Here is a 20839-nt window from a genome sequence, read left to right on the forward strand (position 1 = left end):
GTATGATTGACAGGTTTAAAAGAATGACAACCTGTGACTCGTGTGAATAGGCATAAGTGATTGGCTGGCGGAGGAAGGGTGTGAATCACTATAGCGGGTATAATTTGTTCTCTTCACCCGGAGCACTGACATGGAACACTGCCCGTGTGAGGTTAAAAGAGTAACGCACTACATCTGAATTCTGGCACAAAAGCCTTAACCTTTCTGTGTCTCCTTTGAAAATGCAGTGCTGTTTATAATGATAATGGATCATTTTGTTTAGTATAGTTTCTCAAAAAGGTGATTTGGGGCATTTACTTAAAAATATTCTGTGAGCATCAAACAATATTGTAAGGTAAAATATGAAAATTCTTCAAAATACAAATTGTATTTATGTTCAGACTATCTTTAGTACTGCTACTTGTATCCAATGTTTATTATTGCAGTATCTCTATATGTACCAGTGCTCTGTTTTCTTCCTGACATTTTATGTGGAGATGTTTCTCACAAAGTGTAGTGTTGTAGGAAAGTTTTTTTGTGTGTGTGAGGCGATGCACCTCTGAGGATGAGCAGGTCTGACAGTTTATGCTGTAAAAACCCATTGTCTACATTCAGAGGAGTCTTAAGTTCCTCAGTCTTTGTGTGTGTGTGTGTGTGTGTGTGTATCCAGACTAAAATTTCAAGGCATTAGACTAACATCCTCTTCATTTTTTGTGCCTGTTTAATTTCACATTGGGCAGAATAAATAACGTCCATAAATTGTGCAGAGGAGAGAATGGCCCTTTGCGTCTTTACATCCCTCATGTGTAACAACACTGTGTGTATTTGTCACACCACAGGACTATTGAACAAAAGCAAAGTAAAAAACTTAAAGGAGCAGTACACTTAAAATTAGAGATCCAACGACATATCGGCCAATAATCAGTATCGTTCGATAAAATAACACTATATTTTCAAACTATTGTTTATTAACTGTTTAAAGAGTACATAACTAGTGATCTTTAAGGTCCTAGTTTGGTTTATGGAGAGTCCAACAACAAGTTTATGTACAAAGAAGGTGTCTAAACACTATTATTTCATAATAATAGGTAGTTATTCTAACCTTACTTCTTGACTGAAACGTTCCGCGTTTCATCTGTCTAATCACCTCCTATCCGCTAGCCTAGTCTGATGTGATTTGTCTACTGCGAATGAGGCTCACGAGTTACAGTGTTTGTGGGAGAAGAGTGAAGTTTTGGCGGGCAGTCCTAGCAAAACGTGAACGGGGACTATATGTCGTGACGTAAATCCGGGGTGGATTTCTGTCAATCAAAATAGGATAGAATAATGCAATGAGCAGAGCAATTGTGCTCTGTATATAGAAAATGTTAAGAAACATCACTATTTTGATCTTCAACAATAACAGTCATTATATGAATTAATAACATTCAGAAACTCTAGAGAAATATTACAATTTAATTTCAAGAATCGGCATCGGCAGATATCAATCTGAATAATCGGCTATTGGTATCGGTGGAGAAATTAAGTATTGGTGCTAGGGCTGGGACGATATATCTTGCAATTCTTATGCTTAGTTTCTCAATGAATTACGGTTAAATGCTGCCACATCCGAAAGCCCGAGGGTGCTCTCGCGCATAAACTCTGAATATGGGACACAGAAGAAGAATGATTTACACACGTAGTTCCAGGTAATGCCAATGGTCATATTCTATCGCTGTTCTTCAAAACTTTTCAGGTATTTTCATGATCATAAAGTATATTTAAGATGATGATGTTTGATGAATGTTGCTTTTTCAAACCCATGTTATATACGACTCAATCTCATAGTGACTTTAGATCGAGGATTACTTCTTACTCATCAAAGAGCCGTAGTCCAGCGAAGAGCTGTTCATATTAAAACTCAGAATCGAAGCCTTTGCGCTTTCAGGATTGCCCTAGACAGGTATAATTAGTGTGAATCGCGTTATATCGTCCAAGGCCCTTATTGGTGCATCCTTACTTAAAATGTATATTCTGCTACGTTGTTCCAAACCTAAATGACTTTTTTGTTCTGTGTAGTAGAATACCAAAAGTTAATGTTTGAGCTGCTCTCTGTAAATTGATGGATAGAAGACCAAGGTTGAGCTTCACAAAGGACCAAGAAGCGTCATTAAAAATAATGCATAAAACTTGTTCGCTATATCATATATTAATAAAAACATTTAAATGGTTTAAAAACTTGTATTTTTATGTCGCTTTTACTTGCTCCAAGGAATGCAATATCATTTGGGGAATTGAGTCCTTCCTCATAATTACAGCATCATGTTTTTCTATAGAATCTCCCCACACAGTTCCCCCTTCATTCTTTTACAAAAAATCTTGCATCTGGTTTAGGTGGCATGCACTAATGTTGCTCTTTGCGTCTGTAAATGGACTCCTGGTTTAAATAGAGGCCAGTCTGGGTGAAAGCTGCTTTGTTGACGTCTTTTCTGTCTCTCTTAAGCTCCACTGCCCAGTTTTAGTGGGATGAATGAGTAAATAAATATATATATTTATATATATATATAAATAGAGAGAGAGAATTCTCTGAGGAAACGAGTGAATGTAAACATGAGAGAGACAGAGAGCAGCAGGGACACAAGAGAAACAGAAGGAACACAAAGATAGAAGATGAAAAAATTGAGTTGCAAAGGAAACAGAGAGCCGCAACAAAAGAAAATGAATGAAGGATAGATACGCGAGACAGGCAGCTGAAGGAACAGAAGAGATGACAGCTTAAAATCAGAGCAGAGGATTGTGGGAAAGTGAGAGAGAGAAATGGGCCAGTTTGCGCCTGCAAGGCACACCCCGGCCGTATAGGAGCGTAGACGAAATGTCGAAAGAGAGGAAACAGTATTTGTTGAGAACAGACGAAGCAGCCTGAGTCATGAAAAGAAACGAGAGAAGACACGTCTCTGAGACGCTGGTTTACAGGAAGTGACTTTCAGGAATACGCTGTGATATGTAAATGTGAAGCTTTGCTATCATCTCGGGCACTTTTGTTAGTGTTATGTCATCACCCAAAGAGGATATGAATATGTAGCATTTGATCGCTTGGTTAAACATCAGCGTGGCGATGATTTACTGATGTTTGGCTCTGTTGAAATAGGGGAACAGCTTTATTGTGCCATGGTTTGATTTTGATCCTTTGAGGGGCCCAGGGCACATCTTGTCATAAAATTTAACAGCTGGAACTGCAAAATATAAAAGTAGCAATTATGAGAATGAACACACCAAGTGTGTAATACAAAATGTAAAAACGCAGTTATATCCATATTCTCAGTTTCAGTGGATTTATTTTCTCTTTCATTGTTCCAACAGACCATGGCACACATCTGAAGCAAAATTAATCTGTCTGTATCAGTTTTACATTTGCAATGACTTGTTTTGGGGTATCTGGCCATGGTGAACCCTCAGCACTTGGACCCTGGCAGTCAGACTCTGTGGTGGCGTTTACTGTGTTTTCCTTCAAAACGCATCATTCTTGCTGGTGTTTACAATACTCTGGAGTTTTCGAACCCCAAAAACAGAGACTTTTGGAATCGCTGCAGACCACGTTTTAGTTTGAAAGCTCCGGGGTTGCATTTCTGTGTAACCGGATGAAAACGAATATGCAGACGTGGTTGCCCACATTCACTTACTGATTGGGTCATCATCTGTATCATTGCGTTTGCTTACCTGATTTGTTAAGCCTCTTTCATCGGAGCCATTACGCTACCTGAGACGACAATGCCCTGCCTCGCAAGGACCGTGTAAGAGAGAGTCGAGAGCTGTATGCTTTTAAATAGCTCACAGTACTGCGATATCATCCGTTGATCGGTCTGCGTGGCGCCGAATAAAATCAAACAAGCCTAATAACATGGATTACCTCATCTTATGTTATCCACACGAAGACGTCCTTGCTCTTCCTCACTATCCTGTTCATCTTGTACTGGTCGGCCTGTGACTCGTAACCAACTGTCATCAACAATCAACTTATGAATAACCATACAACTAGTTACATTTATGTGCGCATGCCCAGCGTGTCTGATTGGTCATGTGACACGCGATTTCGGTAGTGTAGTGTTAACGATTTTTTCTAAAACGCAGGTGGAAACGACAGTTTAAAGAGTGTAGTTTTTTTTAAACACCATTTTTGTACAACAACGGGCTAATAAACACCACCTGAGGCCAACAGGGTTCCGACCACACTGGTCCGGTTCATAATCTGTCCTTGCATTGTGCAGCACTAGAACACAATGTTCCATAAATATTCACAGCTGTTTTATTGGTGTCTTCCATAAAAACAGATTGCATTGTGGGTGAGCCAGTATCGTTTATTGTAGGCAGAAGGCTGACAGCTGTAAATAACTGGTGCACAGTTTTATTGCTACTGCTAAGCTGCAAAAGTGTGACTTGTATTTTCCACAGGTTCTCAATATTATTTTACCCCTACAATGTTTACATTTAAAACATTAGTGAGATAGTTCACACAGAAAGGAAAATGCTGTCATCATTTATGCACCCTCAAGTTGTTCCAAACCTGTAGAAATTTACATTTACATTTACATTTACATTTAGTCATTTGGCAGAAATTTAATTAAGAAAGGTATTTCAAATCCAAATTAAGAAAGGTATTTCGAAGAATGCTTGTAACCAACTGGTTCCAGGGCACTATTGACTACAATAGCAGGCAGAAACTATGGTTGTAAATGGTGCCCCAAAACTGTTCAGTTTGCCACAATATTTCATTCTTCTTTCTTGCTTAACAGATTAAAGAAATTTATATAGGTTTGGAACAACTTGAGGGCGCATATGTGATTACATTTTTTTGAGTGAACTATCCCTTTAAGGATCATTCATTTTGTCATGATATTGTAAATGTTTTTGGTTTAAATATAATTTAATAAGTAAATGATTATGAATTCATTATAAATAAGATTAACTCAAATATAAGTATTATTTATTATTTTATATTATAGATTTGATCTTTTTTTCAAGCAATGAAATGAGGTTTTACGCTCACAATATGCATCATTTTTTTCTCACTATTGTTAATAATGGCAACAGTGAGTCTTTGTCAGGTGATGTACAGTCAGATGATGCATAGGATGTGAAGTCATGGGAATAACAGCAGTCCTGTTGCGATTATCATTGTTTTTAGAAAAGGTGGCACAAACGCTCCCTCTCTATCAATCTCCCTCTTCTTCGCCTCATTCCATTAGGGCTCATGATGACGAATTTTGTAAATGTCAGAGATAAGTGTTAGTTTATTCATCTGGCTCCCAGCATTAGTCATAGTGCATGTCTGAACGGTTGAGTGTTCTCTCTACAGTTGTGCTTAGGAACACAGACTTTCTCAAGCAGCCTGTCTGTGATTTTTCTATAAATATCAAACACATTCTCAGGAGATATCTACAGAAATCTGGTCTTGTGTCAAGTACATGCAACTGAGTAACTAACATGATTTCAATTTGACTTGAAGTTAATGTGTTTTAGGTTTTTCGTTTTTTAGTAGACCAACTATCTGGAGAGAAGAAAGGGTCGTTTTTTGTAAATATGTTCTTTTCTGAATGCTTTAGCTTATCACTTTTGTATCTGATGCTACACCGTTGAGGATGTTTTATCACTCGTATCAAGCATGTGACTTAGTTTAGATTTTGCAATTGCGTAAACTTATTGTGTTAAACAAATTTACTTGTTTCAAGTTTGTGTTACTCACCCAGACCCCCCCCCCCCCCCCGCAGGAGTGTAGAAAAAAGGAAAAACACAAGTAGATGGAGATTGTAGTGGGCCAGCCATATCTCTTATTTAATGACAGGCAGCAGTTTAGCCCTTAGAATTTTTTTTGCTAATGTGACCGGAGGATGGGTAAGACCATTAGTATTGACAGAGTAGTAAACGATATGTTCAGCCCAGATGGACACCCACCCGGGCACTTTCCAAAAACTCTTGTATAGAAAACGCGCTACAAAGAGCAAAAGCTACAATAGAATGTACAATCTGTGTGTTCCTTAAAGTCAGCAGACCAGATTAAACCAAATGCGTCAAATGTTAACCATTGAGCCTGAGACCAACCTCACCTTGAATCACCTTTCTCCTGTCCTCCCTTACATTTACTCCACCGTAGAACGGTTGCGTCTCCATTATTTTGTATTATATTTTTCCACACTTTTGTCATAATCTTCAAGGATCTGGTCTGAAGGAGAGAAGCCGGGCAGACGGGAACCTAATCCATCTTTTCTATCCCAGAGGCATTGTGGGAGATGAAGTCAAGCGCACTGCGAGTGAAGCTGTCAGCGCCGGTGATGCGTGAAGCGGAAAGCGGGATCTGTTTTTCTGCAGTTCATGGTTTACATTGAATCAGGAGTCAGCCGACCCTAGCTTATTTCTTCCCCTCTCATGTACGCCGGGCTATTTAGGTATACAACTAGAGGGTTATAAGACCAGACCGGCAAGCTTTTATTGCATCATAAATCACCACGTCTTAAATTCCTGGCGAGATCCGATGAATTAAAGCGAAAGCTACTTTATTTTGCCTCTGGGAAACATTCACTTCGCAGATGCAGAGATGTTAACCCAATACACTTCTATGAAATAGCCAAGCCTGTTATTGGTCATGTCAAGCTTGTGGCTGTAAGCTCTTACAGAATTAAACGTGTCATAAATGCCCTTTGTGTTCAAGCTATCGCAACATAGCTTGGGCTGCAAAAGGCTACGTTAAATGTGCTTGATGTTATGTAAAACAGAATGTAGATTCACATGGCTGAACTATAAGAGAACGACACACAGACGTGCATTGATTATGTGAAGTGCAGGATAACTGCACTGACCTGCTTGTTCATTTGAGTGGAATGTTGGTGGATGCAGTTTAGAGGTCATTGGTAGTGTAGGCCAATGCAAAATGGACCATTGCAGAGGCTAAATGTCAATCACAGGACTGTGGCGAAGCAACCGGAGCTCTCTTTTTAATAGACCGACGGATAAGATCAAGCTTATTAAACAAAACAAACCTCCTATTCACTTCCAAAGAAAAACGAGGTGCTCCACTTGAAACGGCGTTTGTTTATAGTGTACACTAAGTACACACAAAGGGCAGTTGGGTTGCGGCTTTTCGCTAATGTCAACTGAAAGCCTCCCTGGGTTGTTTTCCTACAGAGACGTGGTCCCTTTAAAAAGGTCAGACTGACAGGAAAACAGCTAAGCTGCAGTTTAGGGGGTTCAGAGGGGGCTGCCGGCCCGTTCGGTGAGAATCTTGCTAACATAATTGCAGTCTTGATTGCTACAAGCAGCCTCCATGTCCCCTTTAGCACAAGCACCTCCACCCGATTCCCTCTTTCCCCAGGTGGTGATTGTACTAGATATCCAGCCCTGCAGATAGAGGAAGTGTGACTGAAAAGCTGTAATAAGAAGACAGTAGTTATGGGAATTGCTCGTTCTCTACTGCTCGGCTCAGTCAATAAAACTGTGAAGGCTACATATATATATGTCGAAAGATACATATATAGAAATTTACGATTTTAGATTTTATACTTGGTCTGTGAAATGTGTGGAGAATATTATATTTGATATACCTAATCTATTTTTCTATCGTGTGTGCAGAATGAGCTCACTAAAAGCATATCACACAGTGTAAGGTGCTCAGATAACTCTGTTTCAAATCAGAGCTTTTAAAATACCAGTTTATTTAATAAAAAATATATTTACTTATTTTATACAGTGTTTACATTTATTTTATTATTTATAATCCTAGGTATCGTTAAAACACTGTTTGCCAATGGGATGAATTATTTGTCCCGTTTAATTCCGTTTTAATAGTGCTTAAAGATATTTTACTACTAAGCTGAAACCCCAACTCTCTTTAGCCAGGCTATGAAATTTTAATGAAGTTGATTCAACGGCCGAATTGATTGTAGCGTTCATTCAGATACACAACAATCCCATTTCAATGCATTTTGTTTTTCCATACATCACTTCCTGGAGACTCACAGCAGATACAGTGACTTCGGTAGCGTGGTGATGCCTCGCTGAATAATGGTGGAGGTAATTACCTTAAGTACGCTGAAAATAGACTGTCTCCAACCATAAATTTAGACCAAGATCCAGACCGAGACAAGACACCCTGACCCAAGTTTGGTTACACCGTGCCACATTGCACCTTTTCTAGACTACCTGTAAATGAAATGTTGACATTTTATTGAATATAGTGTATATAGTGCATCATCTAACAGACAAAACCTATTATCTAAGCTCTGAAAACTTGAGAAACATGGCATATAGTTTTCTTTGTCCTTGTGTTTGATGAATTATGCATGAAAACGAAACTGACAGGATTAGAAAGAAAAGTGAGACGATAATATTGTGTATGTGATCATTTATGAGACAGATTTGTAATGTGACATGCGGTGTGTATTCTGCGGCATTCAGAAGAGGGTTAACTGTGGAAATCAGGTGGAACAGAAAGACTGCAGTGTGAAAAATCTGCCGCAATCTCATTTCTCTCCTGATTGGATAAACAACTTGCCCGTGGCATCGTGACTCGAACGGGATGCGGGTCTCGGACGTAATTTTTAATTGGAATGCAGATGTTGAAGGGCATCTCTATGTGTGAGGTGACTGTGTACAGTATGTGTGTGAGGTTTTTATATTTGGTGCTATTCTTCGTCACATTCTTTAACGTTTAAGGAATAGTTGACCTTCAAACTGAAAATTCTGTCATTATTTACAAACCCTCTTGTCATTTCAAACCTGTAGGACTTTCTTTTGTCTACAGAACACGAAAGAAGAGATTTTGAGAAATGTTGGTGACAGAAAACCGTTGGTCCCCATTGACATGCATTGGTTTTGTTTCCATACAGTAGAAGTCAAAGGGGACCAACGGGTTAAGGAAAGAAAATAACACAGGTTTTAAATGACAGCAGGGTGAGTAAATGATGACAGAATTTCCATTTTGAAGGTGAGCCATTCCTTTAATGCATTAAGAATCATACACATACAATGAACAAAACATTAAGCAGTGTAATGATTCTAGGTTAATTTATGAATATGAAATTGTTAATTTTTTTATTTGTCTTTGTTTATAATACTTAAGTTAATATATACAATTTGAAATATATGTAGAAATGATTTCTTGTTTAATGTTGCTTCTTAGCTACTACCTTAGGTTATGTTAATGTATTGCGCCTTTTTGTGTGTGTGTGGTCTCCACTGATGTGTCATTTTTGAGGATGTTCAGCAAAACTTGCTCACGGGTATGTGTGAATGCATGAATGTGGAGACACACAGCTTGGCCGTCCTCACTCTGTGGGAATAATGCACCCCACCATCAAATACAGGTGTCTCTCCATTCCCTTCCCCCAATCCGAAGCAGATGTTGCATCTCTGCAGCCGTGGAGATGGTGCTTTTAGCACATGCATGATCAAAGAGGCTATACTTATAGCACAATAAGATCACACTAATAATCCACAATTACTATCGGATACACACTAGTGCCAATCAAAGTCACACAAAAATAACTATCTGCGACAAAAAGCTCTCGTGTGTTATACATTCAGCAATATGTGTAATTATGATGCCATTGATTATATATGAGTGTACGATGACAAATATTCACCTATCGTGGAGAGCTTGCTACGTTGTTAGTTGTAACGTGCCGTCGCTTGTTTGCTTGTTTGCTTGTTTGTTTAGAGCAGAACAAGAAAAGTAAATCATCAAAGCCAGGTGGTTTTTCCATAAGTGTAACGCAGTTAAGCTGCAGGCGTTTTAAAGCTGAGGAGTCGGACTAGATGTGAGGGGATAAAGCACAAAACCTGACAATAACTGCAAAGCTGTCAAACATGAGAAACGTTTCAGAAAGGCCTGTTTAAATTCTCACATCAGACTCCAGGAGAAGATCAGACATTTGCTTTAGCAGGCATTGAAGTTTCAGAATTGCACAGACTCTGTAGTGTTGTTGTCATTATCCTACAGAATATAAAGTATATATTGAAAAGTGCTGGCAGGTAAAGCTGCAGCTCTGACTCAATGAGCGAGTACATCCGGCAACCATGTGTGATCCAATTTCTGTTTTTTCTCTGTGTTTTTGGTTCAAAGCCCATGTAGAAAGGAAGCACCCTGTAGCTTATTTCCAATGTTAAATGGGTGCTTTGTTCTTTTTTGCGTTTTGCTACTGTGGTATTAAATTAGTTTTTATACAAGTATTATAGCTATTATTGTTTTTGTAACATTCAAAGCTGTGCTGGCACGCAGGGGAGGGTGTACAATTTATCTTACTTTAAAGAGGGAACTAACTGTAAAGGGATATTTCACTCAAAAATGAAAATTGTATCATAATTTTTTCACCCTCGTGACATTCGAAGCTATATACGACCCTTTCGTCTGTAAATGACAAAAGAAGATATTTAGAGAAATGTCTTGGTGGTTTTGTGTCCATATAATGGAAGTCAATGGGGCAAATGTTGTTTGGTTACCAACGTTCTTAAAAAAATAATCTTCTGTGTTCTGCAGAAGAAAGAAAGTCATACAGGTTTGGAATACATATATTTACACATATATATATATATATATATACTGTAGAGGCCTATAATATGGGATCGTTTGGGGCCTTATATTTTTAATTCAGATTTTACAGTATTTATTGATGGACATATAAAGAATAGTGTGTTATATATTCTATATGTTACATATTTGTTGGTACATTACAATATCCTGGTTAAAGTGTTTTGAATGGTTGAGCTTTGCAATACACTAAATGCTACAATTGTGTAAAAAAGGTCCAAAATCACAATTTTAAAGAAGGAAAAATATTCATTGTGTTAAAAAACTCATGTAAGGTTAATTTAATTTGACGTTATAGTTCATCCAACATATCTAATAGTTCTAACAACAAAACCATTGAATTTGTGCCTCTAAAAGTAATGTTACTCCCCATCCTAGTGTATTTCTGGAAAGTGCCTGGTACAAAAATTAGCTGACCAGGTAAAAGAATTCATGTAGAGAATACATTTTCTTGGTCCATGGGTTTCCCAGAAGTTTCGTTAATGTTCAAACACCTACAGAAGAGCTGTATAACAGAATACTATAGTAAGCGGGGTGCTAACGCTCTAAAGCTCCCTCAGGTTTGGTGTAATTAATGTTTAAAGTTTCTCTTTGTTGTTGTTCTTCGCAGTTTGCTCGCAGTACTCACGAGGCGTGTTCGCCATCTTCGGCCTGTACGACAAGCGTTCGGTTCACACGCTAACGTCCTTCTGCGGCGCTTTGCACATCTCCCTCATCACTCCCAGTTTCCCCACCGAAGGCGAGAGCCAGTTCGTCTTACAGCTGCGGCCCTCCATACGTGGGGCTCTTCTCAGCCTGCTCGACCACTACGACTGGAACCGATTCGTCTTCCTCTACGACACTGATAGGGGTAAGAAAACCAATCTATAAGAAACACCTGCAACCACTAATACACACCTTTCCATATAGTATTTATGTAATACTTTATATTTATCATGCTGGCTTTTGAAGATCACGTGACTTTCTTTGACATGTTTGCTTGAAACACTGAAACATACTACAGGTTACTAGTTTTATGGAAACTGAGCAAACCAGTTAACATTGGTGGTTTGAGTATTGGAGCATATCCATTGTACAGTATAAATGACTTTATATACAGTATATTATGGCAACTTGATAATATACAGTAAAGTATAAAGTTGGTTAGCTTTGATGAGGTGGGGCTATGTGTCACATTCGTCAATATAACTACTGGGTTTATTGGCTGTCTCGTGTAGTTCTGTGACTAGAAATGATGTGGCACTCTTGATTTTTATTTCCAGGAAGGTTATTATTAAAAGAGAGAGGCGTATTCTCCTGAGATCCGGATCTGGTCTTAAATTCTCAGTTACACTAATGAGCAATGTTGTTGGCTAGAATCAGAGCCACTCGCTCTTGCTTGCCTGTGTCTCTGTTGTCCTCTCCATCACTGTTACATTTTTTTCTTCCTGCTTTGCTGTGCTAGACTGAGACATTCCCATGAGCCCCAGAGGAGAGCTTCGGCTTAGGGTCTGACACACTTCTAGAATGCACCGACGTCCAGAGAAAGACTAGCGTAATATCATATTTTCATCTGAGTCTGTAGATAGCTCATCGCTGAATGTTCTATAAATAAACTGTAGATCATGTATACGTCTGAAACGAGCTGTTCTGTCACATCGCTGACATTCTCAACATTTACCTTGGTCTTGTCACATCTGCACGACGCAGGAGTTTTTCTATTACATCCCATATGGCATGTTTTTGCAAAGTTTCCATATGGTGAAGCAACTCAATTGTTTTTGAAATGATAGCAGCATCAGAACGATCTCGAGATCCTTTGATTTGTTTACCTGGTGCTTATGCTGTAAATAACCAATTTAGCATTCACCACTTTTAATGAAGCACCAAGCTTAAAAAACGATGCATATAACTAGCATTGTTTCATAGATATTTTGTGTTCTACAGTGCAGTGGTGATTCCCAGCCAGGTGTAGTATACTGTAAATGTAAACAAGCCGCAGAGGATAATTGAAAGTTCTTTAGTTGTAAAACTGAAGTTAATGTACATTTTCACTCACGGGTAATGCTACGAATTTGTTAAGTTTTGATAATAATTAATTTCCACCACAAAAGGCTGCAAATAACTTTACTTTTGAAACCGTCCCATCTGAATTACATTCAAAAATATACTATTTATATAAATATATATTAATTACATAAAAGTTTTTTGTTCAAAAATCATGAGAACAAACTTACTTTATTTAAATGAAGTGAAGCTGTTTATGGAGTCTACTTTAATAATACCCACTTTTTTATATGAAGATATCCATTAGATTGCAGATTTTTTTGCATTGAAACCTTAACATTTAAAGGGATAGTTCACCCTAAATAATAATTCTGTCATCATTTACTCCTCTTTTCATTTCAAACCTGTTTGACTTTCTTTCTTCTGCAGAACACAAAAGGAGATATTTTGAAATATGGTTTTGTGTATAGAAGTGAATGGGTTCCGCCATTGTTCGATTACCCGCATTCTTTAAATTCAATTTTTTTGTGTTTTGCAGATAAAGAAAGTAATACAGGTCTGAAATGAAAAGAGGGGGAGTAAATTCATTTTTGGGTGAACTATCCCTTTAAAACCTGCAGCTTAAATGATACAGAATCTTATTGAATTGGGTGTATTTTATGTGTCCTAGTGGTTGCATGATATTATTTTAATTAAAAAAATAATTGGGGGGGCTGTTGGATGAGAGTGTCAGGGGTTTCTGAGGAATAATATTTGGACATGATGAATGGTTTAGTGTAAGAGGTTGGCAGCATCTCCATCGGCTGTTTTCCCCACTCCTCTACAACCCCCACCCCACCCGGGACTGCCTCCCCCTGCTGGGCCGGATGGGTGATGAGGGGGGAGGGTGAAATAGGCTGTAATACTGATTCTGGTTTGTTGGTCCCTGCACACACATTGATATTTATACACACGTGGCACCCCAGGCTAAAGATTTATCAACTATTAATCAGAACTCTGGTCTCCATTGGGGACGCGAATTATTAGCGGCAAAGTCTCTGATTTAAAATTGATGGTAGAAGAATTGTTTATAAATGTAGCACGCTGTTGCGGGTCGATACTGCAGGTGGCCGAGATACTGAGAGTATTGAGCAGGCATGGCAGGTTTTTATTATGGTCTGTGGTTTGTTTAACACACTAGCCAGTTTAAATGTCAACATCAGCCATAATGTATTGCGATAGGTTAATTCATAGCTATATATGTTATGTGTCTACCAATATACACACATGCCAATAAAATGTAAAAAATCTAAGAAACTCTGCAAGTTGCTTTGGAGACCTAGCAAAAACATTAGTGTTTATGAATAACAAAAACCTGAGGTGACTTGAAAGGAATCTGTTTTACGATATTCAATGCCAGCCTTTCTTCAGATTACATTTAGATCTATTCATTGAAAACTTTTATCCAAAGTAACTTACAAATGAGCGTAAATTTTATATTTAAACTATTCTTTTGTTCAAATACTGTCCTTCTGTAGATACCGCACTTAAGGTAAAAAAGGTTGCAAAAAAAAAATATGGAACCCAATTGAGCAACAAGGTTGTGAGCAGATGTTAATCCACTAAATGGCGGAGCCTAGAGAGCTACATTTCCAAATTTGGCAGATGCTTTTTACAAATGAGAACGTTTCAAATTTTGTTTAATACTATCCTTTTGTTTAAATACTGTTCTTCTCTAGATTCCTCAGTATTGAGGGTAGAAACAGTTGAAAATGTATGGAACTCAATGGAGCAACAAGGTTGCCAGATCAAGCACATGTTAATCCACTAAATAGCATAGCCCGGAGAGCTATGTTGTTAATTTTATAAAATGCATCTTACCAAAGCGATTTACAAATGAGAGTGCATTTAGCATTCGGTCAAAATAATGTCCTTTTGTTTTAATACTGTTCTTCTCTAGATTCATTACTATGTAGGGTCGAAACAGGTAGCTAGAAAATAAATGGGACCCAATTGATAAACAAGGTTGCCAGATCAAGCACAGGGAATCCACTAAATAGCAGAGCCCTGAGAGCTACGTGGCCAAATTCAGAAGATGCTCCTTACCAAAGAGATTCGCAAATGAGAGACCGTTCAACATTCTGTCAAAATTAGATCATTTATTAAAATCTGTAAATACCTCACCATTTAGGTAAGAAGCAAGATGTTTGAATATTTATGGAACCCAATAGAGCAACAAGGTTGCCAGATCAAGCGCAGGTTAATCCACTAAATAGCAAAGCCCAGAGTGCTACGTTGCCAAAGTCTGATTGTGACCATAAGGGTCCGTTTTACAGGGACATCTGCTCATCTTGGAGTCAAGTGGACCGCAGAGGCTCTGAGTGCCTATTTCAAACAGCTAAATTAACATTTTCAACGCCAGCCCTGTCTGATTAGTACAAGCAGCATTGAGACCAGCTCAAAGAGCTTCAGAGAGCTTCAATCACACCTCGGAGAAGGTGACAAAAAGACTTCAAATTTAGCCGACACTTTTCTCGCCGCATGATGATGGGTTCCATGTTAGGGATGCAGTTGATTAGGTTCAGGCAACCGAAGAGAATTCTTCGCATTCGTCCGCATATCAAGGTTGCCGTAAGCTCCCGTGGGGATCGAGGCCTAAAACAAGTTTGTCCGCATGAAAGGACGAGAGGTTAGAATTGGCGTTCTCAGACTCAAGCTGCGCGATGGCTCGGAGGCCTGCGGTTGCAGATGAGAGAGTCCCGCAATGGTGCAGGAATGAGTCACTGACAATGTCACAAATCACATTCTTTCTGAATAGATGGGAGGGCGTATCAACGGCTCGATGCTCACGCAGGTCACATGCCTCACTGTTCCTCTTGTATTGTAGGGTATTCGATACTGCAGGCCATTATGGAAAAGGCGGGGCAGAACGGTTGGCAGGTCAGCGCCATATGCGTCGAGAACTTTAATGACGCTAGTTACCGCCAGCTTCTGGAAGACTTGGACCGAAGACAGGAGAAGACGTTCGTGATCGACCTAGAGGCTGAGAGACTCAGTAACATGCTGGAACAGGTACGACTAAATGGATTTCGTCATCATTTACTCACCCTCTTGTCATATCAAACCTGTATGACTTAAGATTTTTTTGAAGTATGTTGGTAACCCAACAAAAGTGGTACGGATTAACTTGCATTGGTTTTGTCTCAGTACAATAGAAGTCAATGGGCAACGCCGTTGTTCAGTTACCAACAATCTTCAAAATATCTTATTTAATGTTCAACACAAGAAAGTAAGACATACAGGTCTGAATTGTAAAGAGGGTGAGTAAATGATCACTGAATAAAAAGAATTGGGAAAACTATCACTTTCAGTGATGGGTAAATACAAAAAGCAACCCGTTTCATTACAAAAATGAAATATGCACGACCACATGGTCTAGGGGGACAAAATATGAAGTAATTCGCTTTTTGAAATTACACATTATACAAGCAGTTTCTTTATCTCCAGCAAACTGCCCCCGTGATATTCCCGTCTGCATCATTTTGTAGCTGTCAAATGTTATTTTAAGATGTTCTAGCTGGTGTTTGCTTTAATATCTCTCAAATTACAGAGCAGTATTGGGAGAGGCAGTGTGTTTGATTAGAAATAATTAAAAACAGCAGAATTCTGCTTTCCCAACGGCTTACGTCTCAGTCATATATTCATAAACTCGCCCGCTCGACAACTGTATTTGCTTTTGAGATTTTCCCTCACCGCAACGTCTGGTCTGCCTCCACAGATTGTGAGCGTCGGCAAGCACGTCAAAGGCTACCATTACATCATGGCAAATTTGGTGAGTTGAATTGTGTTCCCTTATCACCTTGTTCTCCCTGTTAGCTCATCCCCGTCTTTTACATTCTTTTTTATCTTTGGCGCTGTACACTTCACTTTACTGGTCTCTTTGGTTGCCCTGGCCCCTGTTTCTTTTGCTCTCCCTTTCCTTTATTTCTTCTTAATACTCTCTTTTCCTTAAGCAAGATATGTCAATTTGAGAGACTAATTCATATTCCGGTCTGAGGTGCGGTGACAGTGTTTTAATGAAGCTGCGAGCTGCCGACTGTGCTCTCTCTCTCTCTCTGGCTGTGAACAGAATTGGCTCACAGAGGCGAGCTGGATATGAATGTTTGTGGAATTTCTCTTATCGTAGCACAGCAATGCCTGCTATGTTTTAATAATCTCCCTTTCTCTCTCACTCTCTGTCTCTCTCTGATTTACTCTCTTCTCCTTTGCTCTGCAAGGGTTTTAAGGACATCAATCTAGAACGTTTCATGCATGGGGGAGCCAATGTGACAGGCTTTCAGTTGGTGGACTTCAGCAATCCCATGGTTATTAAACTCATGCAACGCTGGAACAAGCTGGACCAGCGAGAGTACCCCGGCTCTGACATGCCTCCCAAGGTACGGTCGCAAGGCCAGGATCCGGCTGAGATCCGGCACAAATTTTCTTTCAACCTAAATATAGAAGCATACCTGTACTTGCACATTATAAACTACCTAATTTAACCAATTTGTGGTCTCAAGAAAGTATAAAGATCATGTCCGAAGCTATTTTTATCTCCATTATTACTGTTATTAGTTATGATCCTTTAATTTGATTGGAAGAACAGATTTTAAAGAATGTTTATAGATTTGTTGTACGAGTCGTGGTAGCGTCATGCCGAATCACAGCCAGTTCTGATATTAAGTACACGCACTGAACACCTGCTCATGTTATACTGTTTACATCAGCCCTTCTGAAAGTCCGGACTCATATTTCATATATAAGTGCACTCTCACCAGTCCTCCGTAACACACATACACACACACAAAGAGGAACCAAGGATTCCATAAGACAAAGCGCATTGCAACTAGCGACATTTTGGATCAAGTTTCAAGTTTATTTATATAGCGCTTTTCACAATGTGTATTGTTTCAAAGCAGCTTTACAGGGGCAAACAGGAAAAACAGAAAAGTTAAAACACAGCACAGTGCATGGTATTTATACAACGAGTAAGTTCATTCTAATAAATAACATCTAATTTCTAAATAAATAAATGAATGAATGAATGATCAATTTTAACTTTCATTCAGTTGAAAAATGTTGCCGGGTTCGCCCCCCCAGCACGAGGTTTTGCCTTCCCTACGCAGCTCCTCTTTACCGGCATCTACTACGTGCAGCAACGGGTCCGGCAGAATTAGCAGCGCATTTAACTGACTGAACCGCCAGCAGACTTGTGAATGAATGATTACAATAATTACATTGCTACTGACTTTCTGAGAAAATGAACATGAACGTAGTTTGTCTGTAAATATGCAAATTTGTTCCACAGACAGACGTTGGTACTGCATGATATAGCAAATAATATGGTTCACTGCTGTATAACAGTGTATTGCAGTTATAATAATATCATATATGTAATAATATAATTCAAGATTTTAGCAATTCAGTTGAAGTGACTCCAGGTTACACTAAAGCAATATTTCAGAAGCAAAAAAGATGTAAATGAGATCTGTTTTTGGGGCATTTTCTTTTGATAAAAATGCAATACTGTCTGTGTATGTAACAGTTCAGAGAGAAAATGCAAGTAAGCTTGATGAGTCATGCGTGATAATTAGCATAAGTAAAGTTGAATCATTACATAAAATTATAAGCATGTTTATCTAAACAAGTCTTGTAAAAAAATGATGACGTTCATGAGAATTCAGATTCGGACCTTTGAATGTAAACTTTGAGAACCCCTGGTGTACATGCATTTTCAATAAGCTTACTTTAGAAATGGTGTAGTTGTTTGCACGGTAAGATTGAGCGTGCTGTGTAACTAACCATGTCACGTTGACCTCTACGGTAAATCATACACTTGCATTATAATTGGCTATTCCGTGTATCCGTGTCTCAGTAGACAGATCCGGCTAGTGATCCGATATGCCTGTCGAAGGGTTTTTGTTTATCCATTTTTACCAAGGCTGACTTTCCCTGTGGGGCTAATGAGGATGACATTCTTTGGAGGGCGGTTCTATTGATCCCTGCCCGGTGATGCGCCGTGGCAACGGAACTCCCTTCAGCGTGGCCTAAGGGGACATCAGTTTAACAGGCGGCTGCTTCTCACTGCACACCGCTGGGCAGAGCGGGCTGCTGGGGTTAACTGTATCAGAGGTGCAGAGTGACAGAGATGGACTAGTATGCAGGTTTCTGCTGTGGTCGCCCCATCAGCTTGGCAAGCAAACTCACTTTGAAGAGTCTAAAATGGCAGGAAGAAGCTAATGTTATATATTTTAAAGGTCAATAGTTTTAGAACATTTGAGTGAAATTTTTCTCATTCTTTGAATGTTTTGATCTGATGGTGACCACAGAATAGATTGGATATTTTTTTTAAAGCATCTGAGGATTAACCAATAAGAAGCTGCTTGATAACATGCAATACGAGGATAAAGGTGACCACACTGAAGATGCTTAAATGTAACAATTTTTATTTTATTGCCACATAATTCTCATCTTTGTGCTATTCCACAGTTTTTGTGGGCTTAATATTTTTCTAAAACGTGGCAAACTTTTAACCTGTGGTCTATCATTTTTATATTAGTTGATATAGTTATGGGTGATATAGTTAGATATGTAGGGTTTTTGACAAATAAATAGTTAATGTTTCTTATGGTGTAACATAACTAATTTAGAAAGCAAATTGTTAACATTACATTGTTTTATGTTATTAATATTTATATTTATGATATAAAATAGCATATGAGAGATTTATCTTCATTGTTTTTTCATTTCTTAATTTTTGCCGTCACACCATAGGAAAAATTAGCATTTTAGTCTGTCAACTACCCATACTGTATAACATCGCTGTCCTTCCAAAGCCTCAGGTGTCCAAATTTGTTGTTTTTCAGGAAACTGAAAAAAAACACAGTACATTTTAAATGATTAAATATAATATTGTCAAAGTTGACAAGCACTTTTTTGTTCATTTTATTGGATATATATTTGCAAACAAGGGGTGACTAATAATAATAATTTATGGCAAAATATGGACATGCAACTTTTAAGAAGGACAGCAGCAAAATGATAATATACTGTATATATCCTTCAATATTGTTTAATAATAATTTAATGCAAATTAATAAGTAGCCACTTTGAATATGTTATAACATAACACATATTATAAAGATTAATTTTTTGATTATTTTTTCACACTTAGTTTCTAGTTATATTTGCGTTAGTCTGTAAGTTTCATGAGTTTACTATTATTAGAAATGCGGAAATAATATAAAGATTGAATGAGTGAGTCTAAATCCATAAAATTGTACAGATGTGATTTACACCGTTGTTCCAAAAGCACATAACCTGTGGTCCACATACTCTAACCTCTGATGTACACTTCCTTCACTCTGAATACCTTAAGCTTCTCCCCTAAGCCATCCTCAGACAGTAGCGCAGCAGAGACCCCCAAAACTCTGTAAAATCTCTGAGCAGTTAGCCTTTTTCTAGTCTTTTCATCCAATGCTATTCTATAAATCCCTTAGGCACTGCCTTCTGAGGACTCTCTTACTCCAGAGATCAAGCCATGTGTTTTAGGGGAGCAGATGAAGTTGGAAGGGCTGGGCATTAGCAGGAGTGATTAAACTCCCGCTAATGTAATACTTCTGTCTGTCCTGTGGGAGTCAGTAACCTGACAACATTGTTGATAATTAACGTTTGTCCACAACATTGTGGTGGTAGTATAAATATAATTACGTCTTCAATGAATAGTTCGCCAAAAAACCATTGAGTCGAGTTGTACTGTAGAATCGGTTAAACCCATATTTTTGGGTGAACTTTTCCTTTAAATCCTTTTTCAATCACTTCTTATTTCCCTCTCTCACTTCGCTCTCTCATACCATCTCTTGTTGCCTGTCTGTCATTTTAGCCCAGGGGTTATTCTGAAGTTTCTGTATTCTGTTTGTATCGGTACAAAAATTCCCAGCACTTAGCCCCATAGATCTGTCAATGGAACACCAAATACTTTCTACCGCACTGTCAGAGTTGCTTCTTTCAACCGTCAGCCATCAAACCAACAGGACATCCTGGGAACACAGCAGGAGGATTTTTGGTTGAAGCGATGTGTGTGTGTGTACGACTAGTTCAGGTGACTTCTTTTGACTCGCTCTGATGATATAATCCACATCATATTACATAAAAAGGGAAACGCAAGAACGGTGAAAAATATGTGCATCAGCGTGCACGTATGCTGGGCCGCGGTTTCTTTCTTTTGTAAAAATACAATGTTGCCTGTAGTGATTCATTCAGTGCCGGTTTATCACAGCGAGGCAGAGAAAAGAATGCACA

General features: G+C 38.6%; 1 protein-coding gene across 8 annotated transcripts in view; it reads left to right on the forward strand.

Annotated features, from left to right (window-relative positions):
• The window catches only part of gria4b (glutamate receptor, ionotropic, AMPA 4b), a 69895-nt gene that overhangs the window by 24758 nt on the left and 24298 nt on the right, over nt 1–20839 (forward strand). For all 8 annotated transcript variants that reach the window (XR_008904661.1, XR_008904660.1, XM_056730493.1 and 5 more), the window contains 4 exons: nt 11145–11384; nt 15387–15571; nt 16278–16331; nt 16777–16935. Coding sequence is in view for 6 of the 8 variants with exons in the window: in XM_056730493.1 (XP_056586471.1) it covers nt 11145–11384; nt 15387–15571; nt 16278–16331; nt 16777–16935 (638 nt within the window). In the remaining 2 variants the exon portion in view is untranslated. The remainder of the gene's footprint in view (nt 1–11144; nt 11385–15386; nt 15572–16277; nt 16332–16776; nt 16936–20839) is intronic.

Source organism: Triplophysa dalaica, chromosome 19, assembly GCF_015846415.1.
Source record: "Triplophysa dalaica isolate WHDGS20190420 chromosome 19, ASM1584641v1, whole genome shotgun sequence".
Taxonomy (NCBI): Eukaryota; Metazoa; Chordata; class Actinopteri; order Cypriniformes; family Nemacheilidae; genus Triplophysa; species Triplophysa dalaica.